The 24,461-nt window shown below is 41.9% G+C and overlaps 2 protein-coding genes across 2 annotated transcripts; both read left to right on the forward strand.

Annotated features, from left to right (window-relative positions):
• The first annotated feature begins 211 nt into the window (after positions 1-211).
• LOC115208574 (CB1 cannabinoid receptor-interacting protein 1) lies at positions 212-3,003 on the forward strand. The gene is made up of 3 exons (XM_029776735.1): positions 212-974; positions 1,581-1,725; positions 2,048-3,003. The coding sequence occupies exons 1-3, from the start codon at positions 793-795 to the stop codon at positions 2,210-2,212; spliced, it is 492 nt and encodes a 163-aa protein (XP_029632595.1). The 5' UTR covers positions 212-792; the 3' UTR covers positions 2,213-3,003.
• A 544-nt stretch (positions 3,004-3,547) lies between these two features.
• On the forward strand, positions 3,548-23,478 carry LOC115208572 (calcineurin subunit B type 1). The gene is made up of 6 exons (XM_029776734.1): positions 3,548-3,779; positions 10,155-10,194; positions 19,820-19,996; positions 20,393-20,452; positions 20,707-20,891; positions 21,182-23,478. Exons 1-6 carry the CDS (start codon positions 3,777-3,779, stop codon positions 21,227-21,229), a joined length of 513 nt encoding a protein of 170 aa, XP_029632594.1. The 5' UTR covers positions 3,548-3,776; the 3' UTR covers positions 21,230-23,478.
• The last annotated feature ends 983 nt before the right edge of the window (positions 23,479-24,461 follow it).

The raw sequence follows: 24,461 nt of genomic DNA on the forward strand, positions 1-24,461 counted from the left end.
TGTGTGTAGACCAGTGACACAAAATCTCTAACCACCTAGTTGTTAGAGCGTTGGACTAGTAACCGCAAGGTTGCAAGATCGAATCCCTGAGCTGACAAGGTAAAAATCTGTCGTTCTGCCCCTGAACAAGGCAGAGTTATTAACCCACTGTTCCTAGGCCATCATTGAAAATAAGAATGCGTTAACTGACGTGCCTAGTGTGAATATTTTTTGAAGGCAAGTTAAGTGCCTTTGAGCGGGGTATGGACGTAGGCGCCATGCGCACGGGTTTGAGTGTGTCAATAACTTTAACGCTCAACAGTTTTCCGTGTGTATGAAGAATGGTCCACCACCCAAATTACATCCAGCCAATTTGACACAACTGTGGGACGCATTGGAGTTACGATGGGCCAGCATCGCTGTAGAACGCTTTCGTCGCCTTGTAGTCCATGCCCAGACGAATTGAGGCTGTTCTGAGGGCAAAAGAGGGTGCAACTCAATATTAGGAAGGTGTTCCTAATGTTTTGTACACTCAGTGTATAATTACGTGCATTCAGATCAGATCTTTATTTGTAGGACTATATATGGCAGAAGGCTATGGATAATTGTAATCCGTATGGTGATTATCCTCAGTGAGGAACTGTGTCGGAGGGATGCAGCCATCATTGTTAGTGATTTTACCCTTTTCGCCAGCTGTACACGTCACAGCATCCTCTCTCTGGTGCGTTTGGAAATGCACCATCGCTGCATCATTCCGCTTTCTCTTTAATAGTTATAGGGGGCCCCAAGACCATAATAGGCAACGTTTCAATCATGGTCGACGATGTTCCACCGATTATAAATATTGCCATCGCTCTAAAAATCCAACCGAATGATGGACCGGTGTTTTTCAAGGTGGATGGGACCAGATTCGGCCAGAGCAGGACAATAAAATTGCTTACAGGATCGAAGTATAAGGTTGAGGTGGTTATGAAGCCGGGAAATGCTGATGCCACGTAAGTACAAAACACTCTATATCAAGAAAACCACTGGAAATGTGCATTTGTAATATTGAATTAGTTTACAATACACTCACATTAAATTCACCAGTCAGTCTTATTATAGCCTATTACAGTGCGTCTGTGGATGCAGCCTGATGCATGCGCTATATCTTGCCTTCCCTGAGTGTTTGATCAAATGTTGTTTTTCTGACATACAGGCCAATGTATCTACATGGTACTGTATCACCAAATGGGTTGACTGCAAAAGCATGTCTGCATACCCTCTATCTTACAGGCTATTTTACAATGCATAGGCTACAGCCTGGATGCAATAGCATAGGCTACAGTAGCCTTCTGGGGGCCTACGGATATTCTGCGTTAATAAATAATGTGTTGTCACGGTGTGTGAATGCATTTTTAATCAAACCAAGGAGGGTGATGACAGAAAGTGTCCTGATTCACATCTCAACAATTCACTGCAGATAGGAAATAAAACAAACGAGCTAGAATAAAGTTAAAATGGGTCTACCATTAGCCTATAATCAGGTAGGCTACAGGCCCATTGGGTGGGGTTGGGAATGATGCGCACTAACTAAAGGGTCTGTTTCATATATTCCCCAGCACCATGAACATCGGAGGTATCGCCATCCCCCTAGAGCAGCAGTCCAAAGATGAGGAGTCAGTGGTGTACCATGGACAGTATGACACAGAGGGAGTGCCTCACACCAAGAGTGGGGACAGGCAACCTGTCCAAGTCAGCATAGAGGTAATCCAAGAGAATACTTCATCCTAATTGTTTAACTAAGCGGTAACTAACTGAGTTATTGATAATTAAGTGGTGTCTTCTGGCAATATAAATGTACATTTTCTCATATTTAGACCTAACTCAAAATAGTGATATTATCAGCACTAATAACTATTCAATTCTCTTATCAAAACTCTTTTCAGACATTTCAAAATGCATTTGTTGTAAGAAATGTGCTATAGACAGTAAATACAGTTTGACTGATTTAAAGTAATCTACAACATCATCTGATCGAGGCCCCTTCAATGAATGTCTTTCTTTTCTCTGTGTGTTTTTGTGTCAGTTTGGAAAGGCGGGCCAATTCGAGACAATATGGCAGGTAAAGTACTATAACTACTACAAGCGAGACCAATGCCAGTTTGGGAACAAATTCACCAATATCGAGTATGAGTGCAAGCCCAATGAGACGCGCAGCCTGATGTGGATTAACAAAGAGGTGTTCAATTGAGGAGCACCAATCAACTCCTCCTTCCAATGACCAGTAACGGAAGAAAAACAAGCAGAGGAGATGAGTTGCACACAATAACTTTTTTACCATCAACTTAAGAGGAAAAAGCCTTACTGTAGGCATCAAGTCACTGAGCACCATAATTGTCTGTTTTAGAGAGAGGGGGGCAGTTATCTACCAGGCTGATCTCGGGGGTTGTTCTTGATTGGTTTTAATCAAGAAACATAGTCAGGTTATTATCAGCAATATCATTGGGAATCACAGCTATACAACATCCGCTGTTTTGACTCTCAGCTCTGGCCACAAGAGCTGAAGCTGGGGCCCTCCTGGACCAGGATTGAAGGCAGCTGCGGGTGGAAATGTATCTAACCTGATTTATTACCTGTGAGGTGTGTGTGATGTGAGTTGTATGAGTAAATTGACATTATATTTGTGTTATCCTATGTGTTCTAGTGTTGTTTAAGCCTTTGAACATCTGTCTACTTCTGAACAGCACAGTTGTGATTAGCCTATAAAGGGGTGAGACAGTTTTTTTGTTAAAACTTCTATATTATTTTATGGAGATATTCATATTCTATAGTCTATTAAGTGCTTCTACTCTTGTTATGTTGTGGGTCACTATCATTGTTTTGTCTCAGTTTTGTCTGTAAATGCATGGCTGAATAATCCTATGCCTAAAGGTTTTGTTCTTCAGATGCAAAATGATATCAGATTGCCTAAAATGTTCAGTTCTGTTATAAAGGTAATTGAAAAGTGTGGAAGTAAATAAACACATACCAGTTTCTAGCGTACTTGATTAACATAATTGTGCAATAATTGGAATAAGTAGTTTGTTGTTACTGTTGTTTAAATTGATCCAAATGTTTACGATCCAATTCTCATTTCAGAAGCCTGTTATAGACTTGCTTCCTTGTCCTCATTAGCAGTGTTATTATTCACAGGCCCACTTGCACATCTTATTCCTATCAGTTAGATAAATTAGGCCTCATCTTTTAAATCTAGTACAGTATGGCTATTCATGCCTGTGAAAGAGAGAGCTGCGATAGTCTTACAACCAAACATCTTCATGGGCAAGTCCGTAGGTGTGGCATTCATATTCATTGGTCGATTTTTTCCCACATATTTAAACATTACTGCATACATAGGTCTACGTTTAGAAACTGGATGAGGACATAGGCCTAGGTCGAAAAGCATTAAACTCATCGCTTAAAAATCGTATTGATGGATAGGCTACAATTTCATATAAACGTCACAATACATGGTTGGCATACATACATTAAAAGAAATAGACAGAGTACCCGGATGTACTGTATAGTCGCACCTCCCCCTATTCGCCTTTCAACCTCGCTCGCTCTCTACACCAACACAACCTCCTCTGCGGTTCCACCGTAGCTACTGCAGTGAATCCGTCATCCGTAAAGAGAAAAGGCGAGAGCAAGTCAAGCTGGTCTATATTTATTACAACTAGAAATATTTCCCTGAAACATAGTCTTAATTGATTGTGCAACGTCGTCCTTTCAAATTGTTTCCCTTGCTCACCAGGTGAAGAAACCCGACCGACAGAATGGTAAGGAAAACTATAGCTTGCTATTCTACTGTTGAACCAAATGTCTACAAAATCTTACACCATACGCATGCATAGCTCTCAAGCCTATCCTACATCTCGCTTGCACTACGTACTATTCTTCCGACCAAATGCGCTTGAAAGCGTTTGTCGCGTTACATTTTTTTGCACGCACAATTTCATGTTTACAGATATGACAATGTGGCCAACGTTGTGTTTTTGGTGATTTCTCGCATTCTCGTGTGTTCTGAAAAGCTATATTGAGATTTCTCAAATGTGTGACAAGTAGCTAAACCAACCACCTAGCCAGTTAGCTAAGCTATAGGCACATGAATAATGGCGCGAGCTCGTGGGGGAAACGTGAAACATCGTCTCGTTTCCGAACCCGCGAACAGGCAACACTAACAATATCGATAGGCTGTCACGCCTTCCATTTGCGCATACATTAGATGCGCTTCTCACTTTGTATCGGCAATATTCCGCTTTATAACGCAGGTCCAACTAGGCTGGACGAGCACTAGTTACAACATAGCCACAGCAAATGGGCACTTTTCCTGGTTGTCACTTAAGAGAGCTGCACCGTATGTTAAGGTGGTCCCCAATCAATACAGCTAGCTAACTACTCGTGGAAATGTGTTTTTATTTAAAAAAGAACAGGACTGTTATAGTTAGTAAGTCACATTATACATGTTAAACTACATTGCCAGGAAGAAGCAATTGCTTCCCAAAGATCCACCTTACATTTTCTATATATTACCTCTCGTTACATTATTTTAATTGTATTTTTACCAGTCCTAGTACAGGGATCTGAAGAAATGGCTTTAAAATGACATGTATTGCAGAAGACCAGATACAGTTTCAATACTACCTCAGTCATATCAATTTGCATCAGAGTTCCAATAAAAAAGATTGATATCTTGTAGTTCACTGACCTTATTACCATTTCCTGTTCCTCCCAATTTCCAACAGTCATAGGCCTACATTAATTTGCACTTGCATAGCCCATGTATGGGGGGTTTGTAGACCACTTGATTATTAAGCATGCATACCGGCCTTTATGAAGTACCTGCGTTTAGCTCAGACCAAGTGTGCATAGTGGTTTCAGGAAAAACACAAATGCATCAACCACAAATACCCTATAGGATCTGAATAATTGCTTCTAACAAATATAAACGCAACATGTAAAGTGTTGGTCCCGTGTTTCATGAGCTGAAATAAAATAACCCCCAAATTTACCAAAAAGCTTATTTCTCTCAAATGTTGTGCGCAAATGTGTTTACATCCCTGTTAGTGAGCATTTATTCTTTGCGAAGATAATCCATCCACCTGACAGGTGTGGCATATCATGAAGCTGATTAAACAGCACAATCTTTACACAGGTGCACCTTGTGCTGGGGACAGTAAAAGGCCACTCTAAAATGTTCAGTTTTGTCACACAGCACGATGCGGCAGATGTCTTAAGTTTTGAGGGAACGTGCAATTGGCATGCTGACTGTGGGAATGGCCACCAGAGCTGTTGCCAGATCATTTTTTGTTAATTTCTCTACTATAAGCCACCTCCAACGTTGTTTTAGAGAATTTGACAGTACGTCCAACCGACCTCACAACCACCGACCATCTGTAACCACGGCAGCCCAGGACCTCCACGTCTGGATTCTTCACCTGCGGGATCGTCTGAGACCAGCCACCGGACAGTTAATGAAACTGTGGGTCTGCACAACCGAAGAATCTCTGCACAAACTGTCAGAAACCGTCTCAGGGAAGCTCATCTGCGTGCTCATTGTCCTCACCAGGGTCTTGACCTGACTGCAGTTCGGCGTCGTAACCAACTTCAGTGGGCAAATGCTCAACTTCAAATGGCACTGGCACGCTGGAGAAGTGTACTCTTCACGGATGAATCCCGGTTTCAACTGTACCAGGCAAATGGCAGACCACGTGTATAGTGTTGTGTGGGTGAGCAGTTTGCTGATGTCAACGTTGTGAACAGACGCCCCATGGTGGTGGTGGGGTTACGGTATGGGCAGGCATAAGCTACGGACTACAAACACAATTGCATTTTATCGATTGCAATTTGAATGCACAGAGATAACGTGACGAGATCCTGAGGCCCATTGTCGTGCCATACATCCGCCGCCATCACCTCATGTTTCAGCATGATAATGCACGGCCCCATGTCGCAAAGATCTGTACACAATTCCTGGAAGCTGAAAAATGTCCCAGTTTTTCCATGGCCTGCATACTCACCAGACATGTCACCCATTCAGCATGTTTGGAATGCTCTGGATTGACATGTACGACAGTGTTCTAGTTCTCTCCAATATCCAGCAACTTCACACAGCCATTGAAAAGGAGTGGGACAACATTCCACAGGCCACAATCAACAGTCTGATCAACTCTATGCGAAGTAGATGTGTCACGCACCATGAGGCAAATGACGGTCAAACCAGATACTGACTGGTTTTCTGATCCACACCACTACTTTTATTTTTTAAGGTATCTGTTACCAACAGATGCATATCTTTATTCCCAGTTATGTGAAATCCATAGATTAGTAACTGATGCATTTATTTCAATTGACTGATTTCGTTATTATGAACTGTCACTCAGTAAAATCTTTGAAATTGTTGCATGTTGCGTTTTTATATTTTTGTTATGTGTACTCCTATAGGCTGTCGCTGTAGGCAGCCAGGACTCGGGATGATGCTGATTTGGTTTTAATGGATTCTATTGGTAGATGGATTGTACACTCAAGCTGTCTCTTTGAAACCACATTCCAATTGTAAGCAGGATCTCAGTGAAAAGTGCTGAAGTCAAGTGTATTAGGCTATCGCTGCAATATATCACATTTTCATAAAATGTATGAAGTTCTTAGCTCTTGACAGATAATGCTGTCATGTTGCTCATAAGCAAAATGTGTAGCCTACTACCAACCTTGGCATATACTGTAACAGTTTGTCAATACAATGCGCACCAGGAGACTGGGTTGCCTTTTCTTAACCCTTAATACAGATGTTTTAGATAAAACAAAAGGGATGGTTTTGGAAGAAAATACTCCTCACTTTCCAAACCCAGTTGTAGTAATGTGAGTAACTGGTAACAATGTTAAATAGGCCTAGACAATTTTTTTTTTAGAATGATTCTTGACAAATGAGTTGCCTGAAGGAAAGAAAGTAACAAGATCATTGTTCTTTTTATGTTTGTGGTACAAATTACACAGCTGAGTTAGGCCTAAATCCAACCCATCTGCCCTCCCACCATTTTGCAATGTTATAACTACAAAACTAGCTTTACTTCTACAACTTTACAACTCCCACCACACAGACATGACCTTACACCAAGTAAATGGTGTAATCCTAAACCCCCTCAATCCACTTTAATTTAATGCTCTGTGTGACTTGAAGTCAGAGGCACAGTACTATTGCAGCATCAACACTACTGTGCCAGTGATTTGAAAACACTGAGTATGGGCTTCTTGGAGTTGAGGTTAGACTATATAAAATTTAAGAAAGTGTGAAATTCCATTTTGCTATTCGCCAAACCAAAAGTAACGTACACCAGTCGTAATGACTAGTCACACGCACTGGACGTTCGAGCCTAATTCTAAAATCCTGTTCTTGAAACAAATTGAATGATGCTTTTCTTGACATTTCCTTTTATGACTTCAAATGATGGGATATGGCGCCTATATGCATGCCATATTTTTTGTTGGTATTGTATCCCAAGCTTAGCTAGATGGAAAGACTCATGGTCATGTCTTTCTGGTTGTCAGTGATCAGTCTTGGGTTATGACGGGCTTTGTGGTCGGCAGCAAGTCGAAACAGGTCTCCTACTTTTTGTTGTTTTTGTATTCATCACAGAGAAAATGAATTTGAGCTTGAAATCCTGATTCAGATATGCCAAAGAGTCATCAGCACATTCTGGTTGATGTGTGAATTTACACAATGTAGCCTCGCTAGCCGGTATAACATTTGGCAGACACTTCTTTCCAAAGCAACTTACTGTACATACAGTGCATATATTTTTAGTATACAGTGCATTTGGAAAGTATTCAGACTCCTTGGCTTTTTTCACAATTTGTTACATTACAGCCTTATTCTAAAATGGATTAAATTGTTAGTTTTTTCCTCATCAATCTACACACAATACCCCATAATGACAAAGCAAAAACAGGTTTGTAGAAATGTTTGCAAATGTATTAAAAATAAATTGATATCACATTTACATAAGTATTCAGACCCTTTACTTAGTACTTTGTTGAAGCACCTTTGGCAGCGATTACAGCCTCGTCTTCTTGGGTATGACGCTACAAGCTTGGTACACCTGTATTTGGGGAGTTTCTCCCATTCTTCTCTGCACATCCTCTCAAGCTCTGTCAGGTTCGATGGGTAGCGTCGCTGCACAGCTATTTTCAGGTCTCTCCAGAGATGTTCGATTGGGTTTAAGTCCGGGATCTAGCCGGGCCACTCATGTACATTCAGAGACTGTTGGAAGGTGAACCTTCGCCCAAGTCTGAGAACCTGCTCCAGAGCGCTCAGGACTTCATCAAGGATCTCTCTGTACATTGCACCATTTATCTTTCCCTTGGTCCTGACTAGTCTCCCAGTCCCTTCTACTGAAAAACATCCCTACAGCATGATGCTGCCATCACCATGCTTCACCATAGGGATCGTGGCAGGTTTCCTACAGACGTGACGCTTGGCATTCAGGCCAAATAGTTCAATCATCAGACCAGAGAATCATGTTTCTCATGGTCTGCGAGTCCTTTAGGTGCTTTTGGCAAACTCCAAGCGGGCTGTCGTGTGCCTTTTACTGAGTAGTCTGGTCACTCTACCATAAAGGCCTGATTTGTGGAGTGCTGCAGAGATGGTTGTCCTTCTGGAAGGTTCTCCAATCTCCACAGAGGAACTCTAGAGCTCTGTCAGATTGACCATCAGGTTCTTGGTCACCTCCCTGACCAACTCCCTTCACTCCCGATTGCTCAGTTTTCCGAGCGGCCAGCTCTGGGAATAGTCTTGGTTGTTCCAAACTTCTTCCATTTAAGAATGATTGAGGCCACTGTGTTTTTGGACCTTCAATGCTGCGGACATGTTTTGGTACCCTTCCCCAGATCAGTGCCTCGACACAATCCTGTCTCTGAGCTCTACGGACAATTCCTTCAACCTTATGGCTTGGTTTTCGCTCTGACATGCACTGTCAATTGTGGGACCTTATATACATAGACGTGCGTGTGGACATGATTTGGATAGAAACAATCAATTGAATTTACCATAAGTGGACTCCAAGTTGTAGAAACATCTAAAGGATGATCAATGGAAAGACAGCAAACGGTCTGAATACTTATTTAAATAAGGTACATTTGCAAATATGTCTAAACCTGTTTTTGCTTTGTCATTATGGAGTATTGTGTGTAGATTGAGGATGTATTTAATACATTTTAGAATAGAGCTGTAACGTAACAAAATGTGGAAAAGGTCAAGGGGTCTGAATACTTCCCCAATGCACTGTATATGTGACCCGAGCAGGAACTGAACCCATGACCCTTGCATTGCTAATGCTTTTTACCAACTGAGCCTCAGAAGTGCTCTATGATATTCAGGAGATGATGCGCTAAAATGTTTTAACTTGGATTTGAATGGATAGTTATTTCGAGGCATTTAGGATAGTCCATGCCCCCTTTTGGCTAGACATTCAGTCAAGGCCCAAGTTTTTATCTAATGAGGAAGTCACAGCCTTCCTCTCAGCCTTTTTCAATTCCTTTATGTCCCACAGAGATGCGGTAAGGCAAAGGCAATAGATTGCCCTAATTTCCAGCTCTGGCAGAATCCAGTTCGTTCTGTTGTTCTCATGCATAATGGAGAATGCCACTTCTTAGGGATAAACAGAATTCCTAGAGTGGGATGGACCGAGAACGGGTTTGAACTCTACCTGCCGTTTTAGGGGCAGGTGGCAGGATATTGTACCAGTCTGTTCATTTTGTTTCCCTATTAACGTACCAAGCTCACATCAACATATTAGCACGTCATCACTTTCATGTGTCAATGTTGAGATGGTAGTATACAATCGGGTCTTTACCTGAGATTGTCACCACCCAACCAGTGCCCCCCCCCCACAACTACCTAGATCGTCACTAAATCTGATTAGGAAGCGAAGACAATGGGGAACGCTAAGTTGGTCTGTCCAGGGAGACTTGTTGCAATGGTAAATGGCAATATTTCAGACCCTTGGTGCAAATGCCATCTTATTATAGCAACATAATTCCTATATTTGAAGAAAATACAGATTTTAATGGTGAATGTTATGTTATGGTTTCCTGTCCTTATTTAAAAATAGACATTAAATTGGAATGTCATTCTCACAATTTTTCCTCTTTCTTTCTAGGGAAATGAAGCAAGTTATCCCTTGGAGATGTGTACACACTGTAAGTATTTGAGATTATTGCTGGCAACGATATCAGCTGTGGGCTGCCCTGTATGTAATATTCAGAAACGACTGGAGTTTAATCTTAATTTCTGCATGTAAATACATACAAATGAATGCATGTAAATACATTGACCAAGAACAATTTTGATGTCAAAAAGTTTAGGCTATGGGATTGCATTGTCTGGTCAACTCAAAGGCCAGAATCTACCATAGTTGGGGAAACTATTCCAAAACAAATAGCATAGTAATTACAGTTCACATAAGTCTGGGACACTGGTCCGGCCGGGGGAATCAATATGACAGCCAACGTTGAGCAGACCAATATATACATCACCACACGCTATACTGCATTCTTCAGACCTCAGCCCTTCAGTGTGACCCAGTCTCAGACGCTGCTGGGAAGCGTGAGCACTTTGCTGCCATGGCTAAAAATGCCTCTCCCCCACCCCCCCATAAAGGTCAGTTTCAGGGCTGGTGGGAGAGCCTTATTTATTTTTAGTCTGAGTAATATTCCATTTTTAATTGGTTTGTCGCTCTGCTGTGCCATCCCTCCGCCCTCATCAATCCCCCCACCCCTCAAGAGACAAGGGGGCTAATTAGAGTTTCAGGACTGAACTTTCAGGGTCTTTTTCAGGAACTACCTCCTGTGGAGGATTGTGGCGTGCAGAGCCGGAGCTTGGACATCAATGTTGGCCGGTGTCGAGTGTGTTCTGGGGGGGGGGGACGGCGCGGGGGGCCCACCTCTGCACCTCCCTAACGAGCTGTTACGCTAGGTGTCACAGGGGTGGCCGTCGGACCGTGATTTACGACGGCACTTTTTACTTCACTTGCCTTGAAACCCAAAACAATCTCCCTCTCTCTGTTTCTCCCTGCCCAGTCTTTTACAGAATGTGTTTGACTGGAAAAGCAAATGCCAAATGCTCAGTTTTCAGTCCTTTTGAGAGAGACCTGACTATAACGTAGAGTGCAAATAGACAGTTAAACTTCATAAAGTTTACTTCATAAAGACATAAAGACTTGACACTTTAATGCTGGCCTCAGTTTACATTTTCCCAAACAGCTTGGGCTTATGGACCAGCTGACACAACCTCCATCATCAAAACACACCTGTGTTTACAGAGTCACGTCTGGGTTGCGTACCTGCAGGACAATCAAAAACAAGAGACTTCGACAGGTGTCTCAAACCTCAGCCAGCCGATGGACTTCCCCACAGTGGGGTATTTTGGGGAGTCTCTTCCTCCCTCCCTCCCTCCTGGGAGCAGGGCGTGGGGCAGCTGTTCACCGTGTCAAGAAGGCGCACAGCCTTAAATCAGCTGTGCGCTCCGAACTGGCAGGGTCTGAATACTGGTAGCTCACCCAGATCCCTAGTCAGGGCGTTCGTTAGTGGACCCCTAGAATGCTGGTCAGTTCAGTCTTTTATCCCGAATGGTGAAGGTTGGATATGGGGAAGCTGATTCTATCAGAGGGGCAACTTCTACTCGGAGGGTTAGGTGACTCCCTGTGCAAGGCTGAAGCTGTGGCTTAGCAGACAAAACTCTACTGGCCCTGCACAACATGGTGACTCCCTGCTTAACACCTTCAATTGAGTTGCAGACTTCTGTTTTTCTGTAGTAGTACCCACTGTTCAACAACTGACCTGCTCAGGTCATTTAGCACCTCAATTAGCCCTTTTGAAGTAAATTGTATTGTATCAAAACGATTTGAGATGCATCGAGAGTAAAAAGACTCGTCAGTGTTTATTCACGTCCCCTCCATGAGAGCTTTGGTCGTAAGGAGCACCAGTCAAGCATGGTGGTGCAGCATGGGTACACACACACACAAATATGCATGTATATACACAGACGGCCACCGTGTTCTTTGGAGCAATTCATGATCTGTTTTTCATCAAACTATAAGAGTGTCTGCATCTATATAGTAGACAGGTTGTATTTACTTGTTTTTTGTACAGATATTCACACAGGCACATTCCAATCACAAAAACATTATGTATATAAGAGGAGATAATTAACCATCTAAATTGAGCTACAAACCGGCACATCAAGACAAACTAACAACCCATATATTGTAGAGCAGTGGTTCTCAAACTTTTTTTATTGTCCCGTACCCCTTCAAACATTCAACCTCCAGCTGCGTACCCCCTCTAGCACCAGGGTCAGCACACTCTCAAATGTTGTTTTTTGCCATCATTGTAAGCCTGCCACACACACACTATACAATACATTTATTAAACACAAGAATGAGTGTGAGTTTTTGTCACAACCCGTCTCGTGGGAAGTGACAAAGAGCTCTTATAGGACCAGGGCATAAATAATAATAATCAGTTATTTATTTAGCCATCTTACATATAAAACCTTTTTGTTCATCAAAAATTGTGAATAACTCACCACAGGTTAATGAGAAGGGTGTGCTTGAAAGGATGCACATAACTCTGCAATGTTGGGTTGTATTGGAGAGTCTGTCTTAAAACCTGTTGAGGACTAGCGGAACGCCTCACCAATATCCAATGGTAGAGCGTGGCGCGAAATACAAAAAACCTTAAAAATGCTATAACTTCAATTTCTCAAACATATGACTATTTTACACCATTTGAAAGATAAGACTCTCGTTAATCTAACCACATTGTCCGATTTCAAAAAGGCTTTACAGCGAAAGCAAAACATTAGATTTATGTCAGGAGAGTACCCTGCCAAAAATAATCACACAGCCATTTTCAAAGCAAGCATATATGCCACAAAAACCCAAACCACAGCTAAATGCAGCACTAACCTTTGATCTTCATCAGATGACACTTCTACGGGGGACCAGTACGGGGGAAAAAATCATGAAATGTATGCATTCACTTCTGTAAGTTGCTCTGGATAAGAGTGTCTGCTAAATGACTAAAATGTAAAAGAGAAGAGCTCCAACTTCTTAATCATAGCCTCAATTTTTGTCCCGCACATTGAATATAGTTGCGGAGAATCCCTGTAATCCTAGATTCAGATCATTCAGGTGAGAAAAAGCATCACCCAGATAGGCCAGTCGTGTGAGAAACTTGTCATCATGCAAGCGGTCAGACAAGTGAAAATGATGGTCAGTAAAAACTTTAAGCTCGTCTCTCAATTTAAAAAAGTGTCAATACTTTGCACCTTCATAACCAGTGCACTTCTGTATGCTGTATAAGCGTTACTTGGTCCCTGCCCACATCATTGCATAATGCAGAAGATACATGAGAGTTCAGGGGCCTTGCTTTAACAAAGTGAACCATTTTCACTGTAGTGTCCAAAACGTCTTTCAAGCTGTCAGGCATTCCCTTGGCAGCAAGAGCCTCTCGGTGGATGCTGCAGTCTACCCAAGTGGCATCGGGAGCAACTGCTTGCATGCGCATTACCACACCACTATGTCTCCCTGTCATGGCTTTTGCGCCATCAGTACAGATACCAACACATCTTGGCCACAAAAGTCCATTTGATGTCACAAAGCTGTCCAGTACTTTAAAAATATTGTCATGTTGTCCTGGTTTCCAATGGTTTGCAGAAGAGGATGTCTTCCTTAATTGACCCCCCATAAACGTAAGGGACATATACCAGGAGCTGTGCCCGGACCGCCACGCCTGTTGACTCATCCAGCTGTAACGTATATAATTCACTGGCTTGTATGCGAAGCAGTAATTGTTACAAAACATCTTCTGCCATGTCACTGATGCGTCGTGAAAAAGTGTTGTTTGATGAAGGCATTGTCTATAGTTTTTTTGGCCTTTTCCCCCAACATTGTCCCAGCCATATCTGTGGCAGCAGGAAGAATTAAGTCCTCCACAGTATGGGGCTTGCCTGTCCTAGCCACTCAGTAGCTCACCATATAAGACGCTTTTAGCCCCTTCTTATTAATGGTATCTTTTATACATGTTTTACTACTCGAAAGTCGTCTTAATTCTCGCTCAAAAACTCCTGTGGCTTATTTTTCAAACTGGCATGTTTCGTTTCTAAATATCTATGCAAGAGTGATGGTTTCATCGAGTTGTGAGATAGCCACGGTGTGTGATATGTGCAAAAGTACTGAGGAAAGGTACTACTTCCAATATAAGTGAACCCCAAATCAATGTAGTTCTCATCATATTTGCACCTCTTTGATGGTCCAACATCCCTGTCTGTTGTTGGGTGCTTTCCCGGGTAAGGGGGCAGTAGCTCTTCAGCTGCATCAGATTCACAACTGTCAGTGTCCATGCTAGCTGGGCTAACAAGAAATGTAGAAATACTGATGCTAGCATTGGATGTGCTCGTGGAAGCAGAACAACTTGTGTCGTCGACAGGTGCAGGTGTAGTACTGCTGGTAGTAGCAGTACTACCTGTAGAGCTGGTATGTGTCTCTATGGACGCGCCCTTATTTAACCATCAATAACAATCAATTTTCAAGCAAATGGAATGAGCAGCAGCTATGTTTGGCTACATACTGACCGTTAGTGGAATTCCCGCGAGAGAGTAACGGTTAATGTGATTGGATGTTAATTATTTGACTAGGCTACCTGTATTTGACACTGCGTTGTTATTTCGCTGAACACTAGATGGTTTAAATTTATTTTTGGCAGTGAAACGAGGCTACTCTGGCGAGAGAGAAAATCGCACCCAAATGTTTAGCCCCGTTGGAAAATCTAAATGGACTGTTTGAAAATGTGAATCACATTTTTATTTGGCGTACCCCTGACGGCATTGCACATACCTCAGTTTGGGAATAGCCGTTGTAGAGAGAGAGAGCTGAGAGTATTTATCCGGCTGTTTGGGAGAGCTGCAGTGCTTTGATGCGCCCCAGTGGGTGCTGCTTTTTCAGTAAGATCAGCGGCGTGACTGGCCCACATGTAGGAGGGGTTGTGTTTCTGCGGCAGTGAATTAAGAGAGATGGCAGCCCATTTGAGATGGCATTTGAAATGGCAACGTAGTCACCGGTACTGGCTCATTATCTGCCTCTTGTCAGATGCGTGTCTGGTTCATAGGTGTGATGTTGACTAGCTCGTTGGCTAGCTTGCGTAGCCGTTATATCTCTCTAAGGGGGACATTATTTGTTTACAGGTCTCTAGAGCAAGCCAGTGTCTAGAATTACTATAAAATTACTATTTAGACTCTTATGGGGCCAAATCTTGACACCTGCCTGAATGCTAGTAACACTAACATAACAAATTATTCATAAACCCATTTGTGGAGGTAACCCTGTTCCTAAAATATCATAACCGGGGCTTGATTCATGAGGACTCGAAGACAGTCTCCGAACTCTCAAGCGCACACTTGACTGCACTGGCTTCCGCATGAGCTTACTTGCTGTTGTGTATGTGTGGTCATTGGTTGTGAGGGAGATGAGGCCCAGTGAGCCGAATTATGAGACCTATGTGAATGCAGCACACCGTCTCCTTCTGCAGCTCAGTTTGTGTTGAAAGCCTCTCCAGCTGGCTGGCTGACTGCAGCCCTCAAAATACCCTCCTCCCTTCTTTATGTTAGCTAGCTGGGTTTCCTTGTTGCTAGGGGTTTCCCGAGGGGAGGGCAGCACCAGCCGTTTAGCTGTGTGTGTGGAGTGAGGGGTGTTTCTCTCTCTCTTTCTCTCTGCTATAAATACTTTTCCCCTCTATCTATTTGAGCTACACTCGTGGATTGTATACACGGACAGAATGGTACCCAGCGCTGTCTGGTATATGCTGTTGTGCCAGGGTAATTGAATTAATGCAGTGCTGTTGGGGCCTGTACCTCTGTGTACCCACTAAAGAGGTTGTGTCAGGGGAGGAGCTATTGCGGTATTTTGAATCTTTACTCAGTTCGTCTAGCAACTTGTATACAAGAATTAGTCCATCATTAACGCTGAAATTATTAAGTTATAAGTTAAATCAGTGTAACTAAAATGGGCTGGCTATATCCAAATTATTTTCAATGGCATCCTTCTTTGTCTGCATGTTGGACTACTACAGAAGGGATTTTGGGGGCTGGAAAAGAGTGCATAAGGATCACTTTCTGGCTTATATTGATTTGTCTTCAATACATTTTCCATATAGTGAATAAGGTTCTTGGTGTAGAGATATGAAATTACCAATGCTTAAGCACCTGTTGCCTGGTAGTCTCGCGTAGCCATCCAAAATGTTCTATTAGCCAAAACGCCTAGAATGGGCCGCTTAATGAAGCGGCTACATTTTGATTGGATGTTAGATTTCAAGAACCCTCCCCCATATGCCTGTAGAAAGGTGCTGCGTGTTTATGTTTTCCAATTTGGTAGGACACATTTTGCAGAGAGTTGTTCCATATGCTAGTTTGCAACATTGCGTAAAATGGAAGAAACCCTAGAGTAAAAACTGAATGACGTTTTTCCAGAAGTGTGCTCTATACACACAATCGAGTCGATGAAGGCATTACAAATTCTCTGCTTGAACACTCTACAAAAAAAAAGGAGAATTTATAAGTGGGCACCTTTTTTGGAGCTCCGCCCAAGCAAGTGTGTTTCCAATTCTTTAGCTACTTTCTACCATTTGACTTCACCAGGCTTTCCGTCTATGGAAGCCTAGTTCTCCACGATGCTATTTGCCCGAAAACAAGTGTTGTATAAATTGGACAGGTTCTAGCGTTTGTAAAAGAAAAATGCTTTTGTATCCATCTAGCTGGAAGCAAGCATGAATATTAACCAAGAACCAAGCAAAATTGACAATACTTTTAAAATAGATGTTCTACTTCTCTTTAGCCGGAGTTGAATTGAAGCATTTTGTTTGATTTAGTTTCTATCTGTATCATTTTAGAATTAATGCTGACCTTGTAATCAGCGTTTGGAACTGAAGCACTCCCTGGCACTGAGGAATCTGGGGAATTTCCTATGTCTTTATTGAGCAATGCCCTGCCCACATCGTAAGGTGCTGCTAACATTGTTGTCTACACCCTACAATAGGAATTCGGGATGACTGGGAAATATCTAATGGCCGCAAACTAAGCTGTCCATGTCATAAAAGCCAGTTCATTCATATAGGCCGGCCACTTAGCCATGCTAAGCCCAAGGGAATGCTCACATATAGATGTAAAAGGGCATCAGTTTTCAGTGTAGTGCTGTATTGGCAGCGCACACACAGCCACCATAGTATTATTGGAGTTCTGGTGACACCCCACTCACTTGTTGTGGTACATCTAGTGGTGGGTCTCGGTTATGGCAGCAGTTGGTTCCTACTTGTTAAGCCTGTCATCGTGGTACAACGCTGCTGACTAAGACACAACTGGCATGCTGAGGTGCCCAGAGGAGCAGCTCAGCAAACCCAACCCATATCGGGTCAGAGAGAAACTTGGGATTGTCTGTAACTGTCAAATAAAGCTGATGCAAAAGACTTGAGTCTGTAGATATGAATTGTGCCACTAAGACTGATAGAAATAGCTTGTTTATTTACAATGAGACTCAGCAGGTGATTTAATACTAGTGCGAGGTTGATCATGTTAACAAACTACTGGAATATTTATCATATACACTACCGTTCAAAAGTTTGGGGTCACTTAGAAATGTCCTTGTTTTCCATGAAAACATACATTAAATGAGTTGCAAAATGAATAGGAAATATAGTCAAGATGTTGACGAGGTTGTAAATAATGATTTTTAATTGAAATAGTAATTGTGTCCTTCAAACTTTGCTTTCGTCAAAGAATCCTCCATTTGCATCAATTACCGCCTTGCAGACTTTTGGCATTTTAGTCAATTTGTTGAGGTAATCTGAAGAGATTTCACCCCATGCTTCCTGAAGCACCTCCCACAAATTGGATTGGCTTGGCTTGATGGGCACATCTTACGTACCATACGGTCAAGCTGCTCCCACAACAGCTCAATAGGGTTGAGATCCGGTGACTGACCACTCCATTATAGACAGAATACCAGCAGACTGCTTCTTCCCTAAATAGTTTGTGCATAGTTTGGAGCTATGCTTTGGGTCTTTGTCCTGTTGTAGGAGGAAATTGGCTCCAATTAAGCGCTGTCCAGTGTGTTTGGCATAGCGTTTTACCCTGTGCAAATCTCCCACTTTACCACTACCAAAGCACCCCAGACCATCACATTGCCTCCACCATGCGTGACAGATGGCGTCAAGCACTCCTCCAGCATTCTTTTCCTTTTTTCTGCATCTCACGAATGTTCTTCTTTGTGATCAAAACTCCTCAAATTTAGATTAGTCTGTCCATAACACTTTTTTCCAATCCTCCTCTGTCCAGTGTCTGTGTTCTTTTCCCGATCTTAATCTTTTTATTGGCCAGTCTGAGATATGGCTTTTTCTTTGCAACTCTGCCTAGAAGGCCAGCAACCCGGAGTCATCTCTTCACTGTTGATGTTGAGACTGGTGATTTGCGGGTAATATTTAATGAAGCTGCCAGTTGAGGACTTGTGAGGCGTCTGTTTCTCAAACTAGACACTGTAATGTACTTGTCCTCTTGCTCAGTTGTGCACCGGGGCCTCCCACTCCTCTTTCTATTCTGGTTAGAGCCAGTCCGATAGCCAGTTTGCGCTGCTCTGTGAAGGGAGTAGTACACAGCGTTGTACCAGATCTTCAGTTTCTTAGCAATTTTTTGCATGGACTAGCCTTCATTTCTCAGAACAAGAATAGACCTGATGAGTTTCAGAAGAAAGTTCTTTGTTTCTGGCCATTTTGAGCCTGTAATCGAACCCACAAATGCTGACGCTCCAGATACTCAACTAGTCCAAAGAAGGCCGGTTTTATTGTTTCTTTAATTAGCACAACAGTTTTCAGCTGTGCTAACATAATTGCAAAAGGATTTTCTAATGATCAATTAGCCTTTTAAAATGAAAAACTTGGATTAGCTAACACAACGTGCCATTGGAACATAGGAGTGATGGTTGCTGATAATGGGCCTATGTAGATATTCCATTAAAAATCATCCGTTTCCAGCTACAATAGTGATTTACAACATTAACAAGGTCTACACTGTATTTCTGATCAATTTTATGTTATTTTAATGGACAAAAAAATTGCTTTTCTTTCAAAAACAAGGACATTTCTAAGTGACCCCGAACTTTTGAACGGTAGTGTATGTCGAATTAAACGTAAAAAAAAAAATGATATGGTGTTTAAACGCTAAACAGAGAACTGGATCAAGCATTGTACACAGAGCAGCACCGGGGGAAAGGTTAATTCTGTGAAGTCCCGCCCTCATTACAGCTCACACTTAAGTCCACCTCATGCTGTTGTGTCCACGTTACGATTAATGGATATCAGTCCAGTGATTAGTGTGTAAAGGAGGTGTCACATGACACAATGAAAGAGCTTAGAGTGGGGAACCGAGAGGTGTGCTGCTACTGTAGCTCAAGGTTGGCCACCAGTATCAAACTACACTAGGTGGGCGGTAGCTTGGGACGGCTATGCTATGGCCAGCGCTCGCAAGAAATCGGGTAAGAATCAATCGGGGACAGGTGAATCGATTCTAAAGGCAGCAAAGGACCATAACAGCAGATGTAAGTGGCCGGGCCGGCCCGACCCGTTGTTTTCTTTTCCCCATGTGCTGAAAGTTTGCTTCCGAAACCCAGTGGTGGTGGTAGCTACCCTAGAAAATGGAGTCTGCTGTGGAAGTTTTGTTCCCCTATATGTGAATAGGACAGTTTTAATTCCGCCCTTCTTGCTCTCTCCTTTTCTATTTCAGTTGATGCTGATGAGATTAAGAGGCTAGGAAAGAGATTTAAGAAACTCGACCTAGATAACTCTGGCTCCTTGAGCGTGGAAGAGTTTATGTCCTTACCGGAACTCCAACAGAATCCCCTTGTACAGCGAGTAATCGATATATTTGACACAGATGGCAATGGGGAAGTCGACTTCAAAGGTAAGACTGATATGGGGTTATTCACCTTTTTAAATTATAACTTCAAAAGAGCTTTTGTTGTCTGTTTAGTCTGGTGTCTTTGTGTAGGCTATCCTTGTGGATAACGATAGGTGCTGTTTCACCTTGAAATTAAATCATCAACCAAATGCTTAAATGTATGTTTTTTTTCTCGAGTAAGTGTTAGCCTGCAATATGACTTTATGCTGACCTACTTAAATCAGAAAATGCCTTAAAAGTTGTGAAAGGGTTTGTCGCGCCGTTGGGCATTTTCCTCAAAAGCACCCTCTAGCTCTTATACAACTGAGTGAATGGAATAACGACCCAATGTGTGTTCATGTCCTTGTTAAGGTCCTTTTTAATTGTTGATTGACTCAATGGCTTCACATTGTTTTACAGAATTCATTGAGGGTGTCTCCCAGTTCAGTGTCAAAGGTGATAAAGAGATGAAATTGCGCTGTAAGTATAATGCCAACTAATCTCAACTGCTTTCACTGAAGTTTCCTCCATTTTTCAAATGATTACCCACCTTTGTTGATACACCAATGCTGAGCTCATAAAGCAAATGTTTGTGATTTGATTGCCTGTATGAACATGTATCCACCTTCTCAGATGTTCAGAAGTTCTTCCTTCAAAAACCCTCAAGTGCATATTTTGAAAACCTTTTCAAATAGAGGTCTGAGCCAATCTTCCGTCTTTCCCTTGTCATATAGTTGCCTTCAGGATCTATGACATGGACAAGGATGGCTACATATCCAATGGAGAACTCTTCCAGGTCCTCAAGATGATGGTGGGAAACAACTTAAAGGACACCCAGCTTCAGCAGATTGTTGATAAAACCATCATCAACGCAGACAAAGACGGCGATGGGAGAATATCCTTCGAGGAGTTTTGTGCGGTGAGTCGAAGAAACAAAGTTTTACTCTGTGGTAGGGTTGCCGATTTCCTGAAACGTTCCATAAAATGGTCAAGTTTTTGAGAAATCCCATTTGGAGGATTTCTGGAACCAGTAGGGAATAATCAGGGAGGGAATCCTCCAACAAGGATTTCTGCAACAACAACAAAAATACCAGAACTTTCTGAAATGTTGCAATCATATTCCCATGATCGCAGTACATCACTTCTGTTCAAATTCAAAGGCGTCTGTTGCGTCTGTGACAGTTTCTTGCCCCTCTTGTCTTCCATTAGGTCGTGGGCGGATTAGACATACACAAAAAGATGGTTGTGGACGTGTGACTGACCTCACGGGCCCCCTCAAAACACCTTTTCGCTTTCTTCTCCATTTCTGAGGATCTGCTCAAGGCATCATCCAGCAACGCTCTCTGTGTATTTTTCAATGGAAGTATTTTTCTCTGTGAAGCCACCTTTTTTCCAACCCGAGCCTTCTGAAGCCAACCATTTGTAAGAGTTATTGAACATGATTTCTCTCAATAACCCGGTGTAGCACTTTAAAAGCCTGAAGGACAGCTTTTTATCGTTGAGTGAGTATTTCAGTTTGGTGGAGGAAGGTTAGTGTGTTTCTTTTTCTTTCGTTTTGAGGCAGTTGGGATTTTTTTTCATATTTATTTTGGTCTTGGCTTTTGGGGGGGGGGGGGGGGTGTAGTTAACTGAGATGTACTTGATTTCAACACAACACAAAATTAGAGCATGATGTGCCAATCAGAACATATTATAAACCGGTTGAATATAATGGTATATATCTTCTATCAAAATTCGGTAGAATTGCTTATTTCAACGTGCACCTGGCACGATTCAAACAATCCGAGTTACATTTTCAGGGCTAATGCTTTTCCTTCTACTTTCACTCAATATTTTGAACAGCTAAGTTTAAGATCATGTAAGACAGCTTTTTTAATAAGGGGGATTGTGCACAATACATGATTATATTGTCAGGGACATCAATCATCTTGCTTTTGAAGATGCAGTGGAGTAGAGAAAATAATATTTACATTTATGCACATACAAGCTTACGGTTTACTTCAAGGACAAGTCTTTTTTGAGTCACTGGTTGGTTGTGCGAATAATTTTCACCTTAGTCTCTGAATCCAACAAAAAGCACGTCTTCATTCTGGATGGTATGACATCACAGGCCGTTAGAATATTATGCGTTTTGTATTTATTGCTTTAACGTCAGCCATGTTTAAGTTACAGATATGGATTGGTTACAGACTATCATATAGAAGTAGAGATGAGTGCTTTTGGTTTAAATGTTTGTGATATGGTAAATGTTTAATTTACCAACTTTAACTACAGGCAGAGCTGAGGTAACTTCCAGTAAGTAGGCTATAGTTGGGACATTGAGGAATGTTAAGTTTGTTAGGCTTATGAGAGGCGTTGATTTCAACGTACACGTTTTGCCTTCTCGACAATGTCATTTGCTTATTTCATGAACGTCTTTAATTCGGTTTCTCAAACATTGTATGGACTCTTGCCGTGAGTTGAAGTAATAGTGCAAGGTCACAGGCATGCTGTCCCTCTTCCTCCCTACCTTTGACCATTGGTTTTTTTTTTCTTGAGTTTTGTTGAGAAGATGCAACCAACAAGGGCATTTTATTACAAAGCTACCGATGTTTTTTTTTTTTTACACAGATATAAGGGACAAGACGGAACAGGTTTTATTTGTATCTATACATTTTATGGAATTAAACGTATTTCAGTTTGAGGCTCTGCTTTTTTTGCTCAACTGAATGTACCAACAGGCGGGTGATCAAGTGCGTGATCCTGTGCCGCACGCGCCTGCCAACCTCACGCCGCTGTTTTCTTCGACGGCGTGCTGCACGACGATGGTTCTTATCAGATCCTAAAAGGCCCCGAAGTCTTGTGATGTGCTTGCATGACACGGAGGGTTCTCTTTCTTCCCCCCCCCCTTTTTTTCTCTTTGTGCTTGTAGATCCATTTTTTGATAAGCTCTGTTTACATATGAATCTTAATGTTAATATATTATAACATGAATGAAAATGACATATATATGGATGTTGCCAAAAAAATATTGGTAAATGTTGAATTAATATGGAAATGACTAAAAGTAACTCCACTACATGTAACTGTTATTCTAAACAACTATAATCTTTTGGATATCTCTGTCACTTCTATTCTAGCAAAGCTTCACTTATGCCCCAGAGTAGACTACCAGCTCTGTTTCAGGTGGAAACCATTCAATGTTATTTTTTTTTTTCCCTGTATTTTCTTTTTAACAGATATTTGTTATACACACGGTAGTATTAGTGCTCCCTCCTTAGTTTATTTTTTTAGGTTTGTGCTAAATATGTCCACTATTGGATGAAAGGGATCTCTGTGTGTGTGTGTGTGTGTGTGTGTGTGTGTGTGTGTGTTTTATTATGGGGTGGTATAGGGTGAAGGCAAAAACAGTTTCAGTCTTAGGTTTTACTTTTCTTCTTATCCATCTCTGCATGCTGCATCTGCTGTGGGAACCATTGAAACTTCATACATGAAAAAGAGAAATAAAAGATTTGAAAGTTGTTACAGAGGCTGTGAATTGTGTGACAATACATTTACTGTGTGCATTATGACCGTTGCAAGATGGGGCTTCAGTTAGAATGTATGCAGTTGTGATGGCACGCTGCAGAATAAGTGTGAATGCGCTTTAGTAGAATGCCAGACGATTTGTCAAAAGACCAGCAGCAAAGGGATATTTGTCCTATGAAAGTAGGAGGGGAAATGTGTTTATTGATGATTAGTATCCCCACATGTACAGCACTGTTTTCATTAATAAGACAACCTAATTCTATTGTACTGAAAAATGCACTCAACCAAGCAGGAGCAGAATGCACAGATGGTCATGGGTGTGTTATTGTTATACTCTAAACTGACCACTAGATGGCAGCATAAGAACTCAAAAGTTGCTATTGAGTGTGGGTGAATCTCAAAAATGGTTTCCTTGTGTCCTCTCTCCTTGTCTCCTCACAATGGTTCCTTCTCTCGGGCCTTGTTTTTAGGTGGTGAAAAGCCGTGTCTTCAGAGTAGTGTTTTATTATTTACCGAACCGCTATCACGAGCTTGCCCCGCACTTAATATCTTGACACTTTCTGAATAAGATCTTAATTAGACTTACTAATGAAAGATTAAAGCAGCGTCATCTTGAGTGCTGCATCTTCCATTCACATTGCCTTATGTTGCATGCAAGTACTGCACCCTACTGTTTGGTATAAAAGAAACTGGGAAAAGAGGCAAATGTCTCGGAAGCTGGGTTTGATTTCAAGCACAAGGCCACTGGAAAACCATCGATTTGTAATAAGATACCCTTTATTTTACACACACAATACCCATGGATGCGTGCATCATATTTCACTAGATTCCCCTTCCCTCAGATAACATGTCACTGTTTCCTGGACAGTTCAGAATGTGGCCAGTTGTGCCTGTCACTGCCAATTAAAAGTCCCATTTGTATTCCTCAGCCGAGCCCCACATGGACCTCCAAAAGACTGCCATTCTCATGGAACCTGCTCAT

The sequence above is a fragment of the Salmo trutta genome, chromosome 14 (genome assembly GCF_901001165.1).
Source record: "Salmo trutta chromosome 14, fSalTru1.1, whole genome shotgun sequence".
NCBI classification, from domain to species: domain Eukaryota; kingdom Metazoa; phylum Chordata; class Actinopteri; order Salmoniformes; family Salmonidae; genus Salmo; species Salmo trutta.

Bases quoted from the DNA above. Each gene is read 5' to 3' on its own strand.
- LOC115208574 (XM_029776735.1), top strand. From the start codon at position 793: ATGGTCGACGATGTTCCACCGATTATAAATATTGCCATCGCTCTAAAA. The intron at 975-1,580 runs GTAAGTACAAAA...TATATTCCCCAG, and splicing joins CCGGGAAATGCTGATGCCAC to CACCATGAACATCGGAGGTA. The intron at 1,726-2,047 runs GTAATCCAAGAG...TTTTTGTGTCAG, and splicing joins CTGTCCAAGTCAGCATAGAG to TTTGGAAAGGCGGGCCAATT.
- LOC115208572 (XM_029776734.1), top strand. The intron at 10,195-19,819 runs GTAAGTATTTGA...TTTCTATTTCAG, and splicing joins CTTGGAGATGTGTACACACT to TTGATGCTGATGAGATTAAG. The intron at 20,892-21,181 runs GTGAGTCGAAGA...GTCTTCCATTAG, and splicing joins CCTTCGAGGAGTTTTGTGCG to GTCGTGGGCGGATTAGACAT.